This window comes from Anopheles aquasalis, chromosome 2, assembly GCF_943734665.1.
Source record: "Anopheles aquasalis chromosome 2, idAnoAquaMG_Q_19, whole genome shotgun sequence".
NCBI lineage: Eukaryota > Metazoa > Arthropoda > Insecta > Diptera > Culicidae > Anopheles > Anopheles aquasalis.
In genome coordinates this window covers 45,780,537-45,792,500 of record NC_064877.1, presented here as the reverse complement: position 1 = coordinate 45,792,500, position 11,964 = coordinate 45,780,537, and the positions used below count along the sequence as shown (strand labels likewise).

Below are 11,964 nucleotides of genomic sequence, written 5' to 3'. Positions count from 1 at the left end.
ACGAACGAAAGGCGTTGCATCTCAAGCCCAATCTCAGGCTCAGGCGTAAACGAACTTGTCCCTTTCCTCTTTTTCCCTGGCACTCTATTCTTGTCGTCGTTTGATGCTTTCATCCGCATGTCACAAGTCGTGGCGCCATTCCCCGTGGCCACAGGTACGTGTCTGGAATGTGGAGTAATTGAGTGCTTTAAGCACCCTGCTGTTCAGTCAAACTGCCGTTAGCGGCGCCCATTGTGCCACACACCGTCACACGGGCTCGCCCAGTATTTTCTCGTCTCCTCTTGCGAAGGACACGCGTTTTCTTCCTCGACAACAATTTCATATGCCTCATAATCCACTACTACACTACCTTTTCCCAGAGAGTTTTGTAGTTCGTGCAGCGTGCGTTGCGCAGCACTTGCGTCCCCCAAAGAAAAAAAAAACCCAAGTTTGGCTTGAGTCCCACCGAGTAATGATTGTTCTTTTGTTTCTCTTCCATCTTTTCTCTCTCTCTCTCTCCCTCTCTCTCTCTCTCTCTTTCTCTTTCTTTGGAATTTCCCTCCCTTTCTTTTTGTTCCATTTTTGTTCTTCCTATCACGCTGCGCGTCTTAATATATTTCCTTTTCACGCGGCACCTGAATGCGACGTCGCCAGCCACTGCTACCGAGCTCGAGCCCCTGGTGAGCGACTGTGACACGACGATGGAGCAGCGGCAGCAACCGGAGAAGTAATCCATCAACCACTTTCATGGCGTTTTTCTTGATTTTGATTCACTTTCCTCACTTCTTCCCTGATAGACGCGAGATGGCCCGTGTGGTCGAGCAGAAGGTGAAGGCATTGCGTGAGGAGAAGGAAAAGTTTGGCTTCGAACCGGAGGCTGGCTCGCACGGTCAGGCCAACTCCGGTATCGATAACGCCTGGTACAAGGAGGTACTGGAGCTGAGGAAGAAGGCGGGTGAATACAGGGTAAGTAACGATCGTGAGGCGCGTAAAATGACTCCAGTGACTGTCCTCTGCTAATGCACTCGTGTTTTCAGAACCGAGGTTGGGGAGTGGAGATGAATCCGGATCTCTTCAACAAGCAGGTCGAGCTGTGGGACCAGGTGTCCCGCCGTAGCTCGCTCAGTGCGCTCTCGTTGGCATCCACCGTACGGTAAGGACCTGTGCACCGTGCTCTCCCGCCCTAAAGAACGTCGATTCTTATTCCGTCGCGATACTCGGTAGGCCAATTACGAAGGAAGAGAAGGAGAAGGAAAACAACAAGAAGAGCTCCCCAACTAAACCGTTTGCCCGTGGTGCCCGTGTACCCGGTGGTGCCCGTCCGGTCGAGATCGGAAAGCCACTGCCGGACGCACTGAACTTCTCCGCTTCGGCACGCAGCCGCAAGGAAGCGATCCGTCACCATCTGGAGCGAACGACTGGCGTCGATGTGGAGGACGGTGCACTGTTGCCGTCGCCGACGCGCGAAAAGCTAATGCCAACGATACCGCGCTCGAAGGCCGACAGTCCGCAGCGTGGCAGTCCGCAGAAGACGGCTCTCTCGCGCCACGGAAGCCCCCAGAAGGGTAGTCCGCAAAAGAGTAGCCCCAAGAAGATGACCAGCAAGGGTAGGTGTCCACAAGGGAGTGTCCTCTATTCTGTTCTGTTCTTTTTCTCATCGAACGCCGTACGCTCTCCCGCAGGTCGCTCGCAGTCCGTTGGTCCGGCCGTGGCCGGTTCCGATGCGGGAACGATCGGTACGGCGGCGCCCGGTGGATCGCCCAAGCGTCAGATCCGCTCCGGCAGTACGGTCGCCGCTTCGACCGCTTCATCGGCGGCCAAGACGCACAAGAAGACGCCGACTTCGGCCACCGCACCGGCCATCGCGCAAAATCCGCCGCAAACCACGCAGCAACCGGAACGAAGACCACGACCGAGTGAGTAGCACCGTTCCGGGCGTGCGAGCGAGCGAGCGAGCGAGTGCAAGCGGAAAGCTCAGGCTCTGCTCATGCCACCGGACGGATTCAGATTGTGATAGGCTGTTTACGTTCTTTTTTTCCGTTTTCAAAACTATCCACCCACCCCCCCGCTCTCCATTTCCGTTCCGTTCCACCATTCTGCTAACCAAAACAATTGCTAGAGTCCGTTCCTCATTGAACTCGTTTGAGTTTCTGCAATCGTTATGCTGATATCGAGACCTCTCCCTTTCGGTACTAGACCATACAGCTGCTCCCACCCCTGTTTTTAGGATAGACCTGACCTTCACCCAATCCACCAGCCATGTGTGTCCCCTTTCACATTTCGCTGTTTCTCTCCCAACCCCCCCTGTTTCCCTTTTTGCTGTTTTACTCCGTTGGGCACCGCTCACTGCGCCTCATTTAGACTTTCTTTATCCGTACCGTAAAACCGTGTAAATCCCATGTGTGTCAATCATGCAAACGGACCGGATGAAGTCAATCATTCGGCCAACACAAAATCGAGGAGCGCGGATCATGTGAATCGCATCGATTGATTCGTTTGCTTCGTGTTTCTTTCTTGCGAGAGGCAAGCATCGGCTAATCGGCATAAAAGGCCCCTTGGCCATCTTCTAAATTATGATTCCGAGCAGATGACTCGAGAACGTACTTCATTCCGTCCGCAGACACACTCACAACACGGACACACAAACGGAACTCCATATCATCCATCCGTGCCATTCGCTGTTTAATGCTCCGAGATGTTTAGATCATCGTATATGTGTGTTTTAGTTCGACCTTAGAACCAGTTTTTTAGATAACTAGAATAGAATAGGTTCTCGGTGAAGGAGGGAGTTTGTCGTTATGTCGTTGAGTTAGCTAGCTCGTTGTTCGATGGATTGAGACCATAATCCGGGAATGGTGTTGGGGTTTTTAGTGTTTTGAGAGTAACCATATCGTCGGTCCAGGTACCAGGTGTATGTATAAGCTTTTACTGGGGATATTTTTTTTAAACAGTTCAAGACATAATTTTGAATTGGAAGTTGCTTTCTTTTCTGTTCACTAACTCGACCATAATACATTTTAGTCATCTATCCGTTAGTCTTCGAATGTAAAAACAAAAATTTCCATTTCAAAGAGATCCATTCGCCGACCCATTATTCAAAGAAGAACTGTTCCATACAAAAGAAAATTAAACTGGCAAACATAAGCGTTAAATTGTTTCAATTGGAGGGCTGCATATTTCTCTGCTGAGCTATCTCAATACCGACAAAGACTTCTGCATACGACTGATAATTGATTCTCGATGGTAGCCTTAGAGTGAAATGGTTCTTCATCACATTTGTTGAAGCGACTTTCATAAAAACCAAGTGAAAATACGTGAAAAAACGCGAAAAAAACGGGAAATTTTACCATCTACCATGCGCCTCCATCTTCATGGCGAAGAGAACTAATCATGCAGCATTAAAAGTGTGCGAATGGAGTAACCAGATTGGCATTCCGTTCCGCACCTGCATTACTTTCGGGAAAGCATTTCCATTCTCCCCTTCCCTTTTCGCTGGTTACCAATTCCGATTGTCTGCTGGGCAAACCACCTACAGTGAGGTCACGATTATCACGATTCCTTTTTTTTCCTTTTCGTTTTGATTATCGCTACCTTTCGTATCTCCAGATTGTATGAGAAACGCGTAATCACAATCATAAGAAGCAAGAAGGTCATCATTCTCCAGTTAACCAATCAATATCCTTTCTTTTCTTTCTCTTTCTCTCTCCCTCTCTCTCTCTCTCTCTCTCTCTCTCTCAAACTCTCTTCATTTCTCACTCCGCTACAATGCTCTATGCCTTCGGTTTCAATGATCGGTTATGCGGATTGATACTCACATAAAAAAACGAACACATCTACGCGCAATTATCATATTGATTACTATTCGCTTCGGAATTCGGGTGCGCTCGCTGCACTGCTTGATCGCCATTGTTTCCATTTACACCGGAACCACATCTGTGTTCCCCCAAAAACCAAACCTTCTTCCTCTACCCTCTGCTCTCGACCACTCAACGAAATTGATCATCTTCCCGTGGAATCTCGACCGCCTATCGCGCTGTCTCACATTATCTCTACCATTCTCTCGCTCTCTCTCTCTCTCTCTCTGTCTGTCTCTACACTTTCTGTACATTCTATCTCGATTTTGTTTTTATTCTCTCTATCTCTTTCTCTCGTTCTCTCTTTTTTCTATTTGCTATCCTTCAGCGTCCCTTTCCACCACCAATCATTCCCGCTCGAAGAGCAGTACGCTGCCCGCGAGCCGCCACCTTCCGCATACTGGCATTCTCACCAACCTCACCAACAATAATCATCTTCCCAATGCATCAACACCATCATCATCCGCTGCCACCACGGTCGCCACGGTGGCCACGGCTGCTACCGGTGCAGCGAAAGCGGCCGATCGGGCCAAGCTCACGCTAGCGACCGGTTCGGGCGGTAGGAAGCAACCGGCAGCCTCGGTTCGCTCGGCCAACAAACCGACCAGCCTGGCCAGCGATTCGTCCGCCCCTTCCTCCGCGTCCAGCACGCTGAGGAAGAAGGCTCGAACGGCTAGCGCTGGTGGTGCTGTTGGCCGAACTAGTGGCACTGGCAGTGGCAGCGTCGGCAGCGGCACCGGCAACAGATCGGTCGAAATGGACAAAAAATTATCCATCGGAAGTAAGTAAGCCGGAAAGACGGACGGAAGCCATGCTGTGCCATGTTCGCGTGCCGACTTATATGTTGTTTGCCCTCTCTCTCTCTCTCTCTCTCTCTCTCTCTCTCTCTCTCTCTCTCTCACTCTCTTCTCTCTCTCTCTTCTCACTCTCTCTTCTCTTGCTCCTACCCCCTATCAACACCCAAAACTCCTCTTTTTTTCGTCACGAGCCACATGAAGCACTCGTTCTACCTTCGAAAGCTCTCATTAACCCTCTCGCTATCACTCTCTCTACTCCTCGATCTCACTTTCCTTCGCGCTCTCCTTCGCTAATTCTCAGTTATCACTATCCTGTTTATCTTGTCCGGTTTACTTTTTTTATCACCATCTCCATTACACATCAGTCTATGCTAACCAGCCCGAAGCTGCCAGCGTCTCAAATCGTGGGCTGGATCTCTCTGTCACTTTTGTTCTCTTTACCCTCACGAGGGGCGTGCTATGATCACGATCAAGGGCTAGATCCTTGCAGATTCCAGTCCGTAGCATTCATGGGACCGTTTTCGAAGATAGACTAGACCTTCTGTGGCATAAAGCTTGAGTCATTTAGACTCCTGAATCACAAAACATGTTCTATTAGCAAAGTGGCGAATGTACCGATGATCTTTTAGCATTACCAAAGTGCTTGCATGAAAATGCAGTGCATGATTTGATTTGATAAATATGTCTTCTCTTTTGTGAATATGGAGAGCATCACATTTTGAATCATTTGCAGTCATTTTTGTCAATAGCGCCTATAGCCACTTTGAAATTGTGCTTCAAGACATGTTGTATAATTTCTTTTAGGCAACGGGAAATGTCGAGATTATTTCGGTAGACAAACTTATGATTTACTTGTTGTTTTTGTCGAACAGAGTCGAACAACCCTTTACTTAAAAATGAAAATGTTTTTTGACTTGTTAAAGTTTACTAGGCATTGTAGTTTATGACCATAAATTTGCTTTTCTCTCCATACCAACAAATGATTATCCGAGTAACATCTTCCTAGTAAATTTATTAGTGATACTTTCGAGCAACAATTAGTTATCGAAATAATTCAAACAAATAAATAGGTAAATCCGCCAAGACAACTGAAAAGAGATTCCGTAGCTAAACGATTCAAGCTTTACTACTTTCGTGTGTTAGTGACTCGTTGTTGTATGTACAGTCGTAACCGTAACCTTAGTCGTTGTAGTGTCTCCTATTCCCCATTATGTAGATCATTTGTAGACGATTGTAGATTCGTTTGTGTGTGAGTGTTTGAGTGTGTCTCTCTTTCTTACATTTTTTTTGTTGTTTCATAGCATATAGATACATTCCACTTCATTTGTTCTTAATTCCATTTTCCAATCGACTATCTGTTTAACTGATATTTTAAACTATCTCTCTAAAAAGTGTATTTTTCGCTATCTTCCTTTCACCTTCTCTCTCAATCTCTCCCACTCTCTCTGTCTCTGTCTTTCTACCTCTTTCTCTCTGTCTCTGTCTTTTCTTCGCTCTATCTCTGTGTCCTCTTCTTCGTATGTCTCCCCTCTTCTTGTTCTGTCTAGATGTGTTGTTGTTTGCTAGCATAATAATGATATTTTCTCGTTTCGCCAAACCGTAGGGCGTGCTTTTCATGTTTTCCAAACATATCCCTTGCCTTTCCTGCCTTTCGTTCGTCCCTCTTTCCCGTCAGTGAACTCAGTGAGCTTTTTATCCGTTTGGTTTTTATTTTCCTGGTTTCTCGGTTCGAGTTAGAGACTGTAGTCGTGCGTGTAGCCGGTAGTACGCAACGTTCCTTACTGATCACCACTAATCACACCTCTCGATTCACTTACACAGCTGCAGACGATGGTGTCGATAAGGAGGCGGTCCCGGTGGTCACTAGCACTGCAGTGAATGCGTTGCCACCGCCGGAAATATTGGAGCAGATAATCAAATCCCCGCCCGAGCCGACACGCGTCAAGTCACCGGAGCAGATCATCATGCGTTCACCGGACCCGGTCAACTGGACCGTACCGCTGGATACTGGCAAAACTTTCACCGTTACCCAAAACGTTCGCGATGGTAACGTATCGCCAAGCGTGTTACTCGCGCCGCGACGTGAACTGACACGATGCTCGATCGATCTCTCACTCTTTTGGCAGGCGATCCGATGATTCGTCCACACAGCGAAATCAAGGCATCGACACCCGTGGACCGCCCACCACCGCCACCACAATCGGCCCCACCAGAGCTTTCGGAACAATCGAAGATGCCTAGTAAGTGATCGAACTGTTCGAGGACAGAATGGTTTCCGATTTGATGCCGACTAACAATCACTCTCTCGCACGTTTCTCGTCGCATCTAGACACGAAGTTGGAACCAAGTTCGATCAAGGAGTCGGAAGATGAAGACGATGATTTGCCGAGATCGAAATCATCCGTTGCTTCGTCGGTTAATCCAACGTCGGTGGCAACGTCGGAGCCGATGACTGTCTCGCACCCACCACCAGCACCACAGCTACAATCAGCCGCCACTACCGGCCCCTCGGATGCACAGGGAGTCACCGAGCGCGCGACTCCAGCGCCGGAAGGTGCCCGTTTTGATAAGCCCGTACCAGGCTCCACACTTCGCTGCCTGGAGGATCCGACCTTCGAGTCGGATATTAACTCTCCCGTCGGTACACGCAATGTGGCCTCGGAGGTACTCGATAAGGCCCGTGATCGGTTCGATCGTTTCTGGGGCAACCCGAACGAGAAGCCGGAACAAGAGGGACCTTAAAAAGGTTCTTAGTTTGACGAATAGCAAGGTATCAGGATAAGCGGAGGGGACGAGGAGGAGAAAGAGAGATGCTTGTGCAACGATGAAGTTTTCAGCAATCCTCAGCTGCCCAAGGCCACAACAGAAGATACAGATTTGCTGTAGAAGAGGAATAGAGAGAGAGAGAGAGAGAGAGAGAGAGAGAGAAAGAGAGAGAGAGAGAGAGCTTAAACCCAGTAAACAGACGGTATGTGGACATTTCGACAGAAGAAGATTTCAAAAAGGCACTTGGGGAGAGAACAGACATCGAGCAGATGTTTGCGAAAGCTCAAACCCAACACTATTGCGTGGTAGGCAGCAGGACTCTTCAGTCTACACGTTTCGAAGCGGTTGTTGTCAGTGTTACAATGAACAAGGGGCTTGAACTCTCGAATCAGCTCCTCCTCCTCCAAGCCTATAGCAGAAGCAAAACGAGAAAAAAAGAACCTAGCAACAAAACACTACAGAATAGTATTGTTATTTAATGTTTAGGACAGTGTACCGTAGCATGTGTCCGGCATGCCGAACGAGGGGAATCTTGTTTCCACCCCGTCTCCACTCCTTCAACACGCGAACACCAGCCTTTCACACCGCGCCCCGATTAACGATGATGCCCCTCGATGGCGAGCTGCTTCACGTCGGTAGCACTGCGGCGATAGCAGCAGCAGCAGCAGCAGCACACCATTCACTCTAGCCCTCAGCACACAATCTACTCAAACAACCATTCTCATCCTCAGGGAACTCCGAATATGAGTACAGCGTTTCAGCGTTTTAGGAGAGAAGCGTTCCGGAGCGTTCCGGAACCGAAATGAAAGACCGCAGACACTAGGATGAGGAACCGAGGGGAACACCAGAGCCGGCAGCCAGCACTAATGAAGCCATTTTCATGATCCATCCTAGTACTTTTTCACTCAATCTCATTGCATGACTTTCATCTAAACATCTCATGGAGCGCGGGCAGTAGGTTAGGATACGTTTTGCAGAAGTTTGCATTGTCTGTCAAAAGCGAGAAAGTTGAAACCTGCCATGATCTCATTGACAACAAGGACGACAGAAGCTTCTTTTCCCGTTTCCACTCAACTCGATTCCCTTTCGCTTCTTCTTTCGTCGCGGAACTGAGATTCGCTGAATACCGCAAACCGAAACAGAAACAACCGTCTGAGGAATGAAGGTGAAGACACAGAAAACAGTATCCGTCTGCCGTTGTTTTTTATGCAAAACCATTTATGGAAATGGTGGGAGGACATTTTGATCAACGCTTTTTCGCGCTCTTTTGCCGGACTAGAGATTGATGATGCTGTAAGCTTCATTTGCTAGATGCTAGATAGAGCAGTAGCCTAGCTGCAACCAAGAATGTATGGTACAGATCGATCGAGCAAATTCTATTCTCCTAAGCTTTCCAGAACTTAGCTGTTGCCCGGCCCGCTGGTTGAGCAGATAGAATTGCTTTCCTTTGATCAATCTGTCCCCCACGATAGTACACCAAACACCACTGGACCGATCCGCACAGCCACGGGATATTCCGGGAGATCTTTGCTCCCAGGTCGCTAGTCCCGTTGGCCCGTCCGAGATTTTTTCCTTTTTTCAAACACGGCCATAGTGGCCGGGCGTGTGTAGACGCTAGAGCCATCGTTAGTTTGCAGTGCAGGGTGCGATAGCATGATTTGTTAATCACAAATGCCTCACAAAAATTAAAAAAAAAGGCAGAAAAGACAGACAGGGAACTCGACACTCGGCACAGTTCAGTTCTCACAGCCACAAAATAACAAACGCAATACAAACACGCTACTTACCGGGGCAACGTAAGCCGTACCATCCGTTTCCTCTTTTGGATACATACACTCAGCTTTTCATGTGTAGAGATGAAAAGACGAATAGCTTCAGGGAAGTAGTGCGATCACAACCAAAAAAAAACAACCACAAAACATACATTCACGTCCGATATGAAGCAAGACCTCTGCGTAGCTGCATCAATATACACATTAGGCGTAAGATTAGAACGAAGCAAGTGCATTGGCCGATAGCCCGGTACTCTTGGAGGCACGGAGGGCGCTGTTGCAAGCAGCGGGACGAATTCAAGACGAATTTCAATAAACCTGCGAGCGAAAAACAATAGCCACAAAGCAAAGTGCTACGCCATACACACGACATTCAACTTTGTGATGCGATAAAAGTCGAGTTTGTGGAGATAAAAACGAAAACTTGTAACCAAAACCTGGAAGTGGAATGACATTCAGCTCACGGCATCCAATTTTTCCCTCAATACGATCGCTTTCACCAACACTCAGAGCACTCACTCATTTATTACTATGAAAGCAATCGTGCACCAAAATCAATGCTAAAGGGGTCGGCAGGGCTGGCTTTCGCGAGCCAGCAATACATACTTTTCTTTTCCCGATGAGCATTCGCATCCAACAGCCGGTACGAGTAGATTGTGCCGGCAACAGGCCCAGAAACCATTAGACACATCGTCGCAGTGTTCAACAATATAGGCGCCGTTACGCCCGTCTGATGATCGGATGATAACTTTGCGAAACATTTAACTGAAAGGAGAAAAAAACGAATTAAAACCCTGATAAGAAGAAGGAAAATCACTGAAACTAGGCAGGGAGATGCAGTGCGGTGAATGATATTTGATGACGAAAAAGGAAGAAAAAAAAAACTAATACAAAACACTTGCGCATATAATCGTGCGCGCTCTCTCTCTGTATGTAAGCTATACACATATTTATCCACTTGTTGCTGTGTTGCTACCTTTTTCTGTTTTCCAACAAAAAAAGAAAACCCATTGGTTACGATGAACACAATTGTTGTGCACAATTCCCTTGCATCTGTCGCTTCTTCATTCGCTTGATGGATTAGGTACGCAGCGTTAGTGTACGGGAGTGTATGTGGTAGTTATGTTATGTGACGCTTGACGCTCGTTTATTGCGGATATATAGAGGGAAAAGACCGTAGGCAAAAAGTAAGCAAAAGTAAGCATTAAAGTATGGCCATGAAGTATTCATGTCAAAATCATTAAAAAGCAAAGGAGGGGAGAAAAAGAAGAAACCGGAGCGTACGTGAGATGCGGGCGCTCTCAGCGAGAGGCTTCTACTACTTCTTGACGTGATGCATTATGATTTTCTTTTCTGGTGAGACTTATTGGGCAACCGAACTTGCTTGGAGTGACGTGGTGACGTGCGACTATGGAGAACGGAAGCAGCTAACGAAGACGATAACACACAAACGAAAAATGCTAGGAATGATAAGAAAGTGATTGTGATTGATAGTGGGGAAATTTATACGAAATTTTATAGGAGTGAACGTTTTTTTGAGGATTAAGGATTATGTTCGAAGGAAAGGGGGGGCAAGGGGGCAAGAGGTGAAGGATGGCTGGTTCAGCAGAAATGTTTTGGGCGGTTCCGAGCGAATCGAGTCGAGATACGGTTAGGTTTTCCAAACGTTATCGGTTACTATTGCTTGTGAAGGTATTGGACAGTTCTCAATAGGAATTTACAATTTAGTGAATGTGTAATGCAAGTTAAGCAACGTAACGAAGAAAAACAACCCATTGATTATGAAATATTACCACACAACAACCAAAAAAAAAAAACCAACCCAAAACAAATACTCACTTTACGATGCTTAATGAATAGTGGTGAACATGACCATGGCTAGTGCAAAGACAGGGACTGTACCGATGAATCGTAGCACCAGGGACTGGCAGCACTAACAGCAACAACCACCCAAACTAGACGGAAATTCGTTCACTGCACACCACAGTGGAGCTGAATTGAAACAGCAAAGAAAGTTTCGTCTGTTGTTTGTCGGAAGTTTTCATTTCCAACTTGGTAACGATCACTTTCGTTTCTTATCACTTCGCAAAACCCGACCATCCGAGCATGAAATGCAGAAACATACTAACGAGCTACCGGTTACCGGTTTCTAATGCGAAAGATGAAATATTGAAAAAAAAAAGAATCACACGACCAGAACCTTACATTCGATCAAACAGAAGCGCGAAATACTCAATTAGCAGCACTTGGAAGATGCGGCGCAACACTTGCGCATCCAACATTGCCGTTACTTTACGAAAAAAAAGAAATGACAGAAAACTGGAGCTACGATTACGTCAAGTATAGATTTTAAAATTCAATAAAAAATACTAAAGGAAAAATGAACCAAGTATGGCAAAAGGGAGCATTGTACGTTGTTTGTTTTCTTGAATCATCCGAAATGCACTTTTAGATAACTTTTCTAACACATCATAAATATATTTACTACGATTACATCTTCACAACCGCTTTCTCTTTAATTTGTCATTTTAATTCAAAACGTCAAATGCTGTATTCAGTAATAAAAATCGCTACTATAAGTTGAAAAGCTGCAACATTATCAACTGTTTCTGAATTCAATTGATTGCATATAAACTCTCCGTGTAATAATCATTATATGTTCGTTTGATCTCATCATTGGCAAAAACACGTACCAAACGTTCGCTCCCAACTGTCACGTGCGCTTTTTGGCAAAAAACAAAAAGTGAATTTCGTCAGCAGAATGTTACGCGCTGCGTTCTATTTCACTTTCGTCAC

The 11,964-nt window shown here is 46.6% G+C and overlaps 1 protein-coding gene across 7 annotated transcripts in view; it reads left to right on the top strand.

Moving 5' to 3' along the window:
* The window catches only part of LOC126569918 (serine/arginine repetitive matrix protein 1), a 25,981-nt gene extending 14,419 nt beyond the window's left edge, over positions 1-11,562 (top strand). For 6 of the 7 annotated variants that reach the window (XM_050227327.1, XM_050227329.1, XM_050227328.1 and 3 more), the window contains 8 exons: positions 634-706; positions 777-945; positions 1,017-1,132; positions 1,204-1,586; positions 1,662-1,895; positions 6,452-6,676; positions 6,757-6,870; positions 6,960-11,562. In XM_050227327.1, coding sequence (XP_050083284.1) covers positions 634-706; positions 777-945; positions 1,017-1,132; positions 1,204-1,586; positions 1,662-1,895; positions 6,452-6,676; positions 6,757-6,870; positions 6,960-7,372 — 1,727 coding nt within the window. In that variant the 3' untranslated portion in view covers positions 7,373-11,562. Of the gene's footprint in view, positions 1-633; positions 707-776; positions 946-1,016; positions 1,133-1,203; positions 1,587-1,661; positions 1,896-4,161; positions 4,615-6,451; positions 6,677-6,756; positions 6,871-6,959 lie in introns of all 7 variants that reach the window. The other variant, XM_050227331.1, reaches the window with a different exon arrangement.
* Positions 11,563-11,964: the final 402 nt, after the last annotated feature.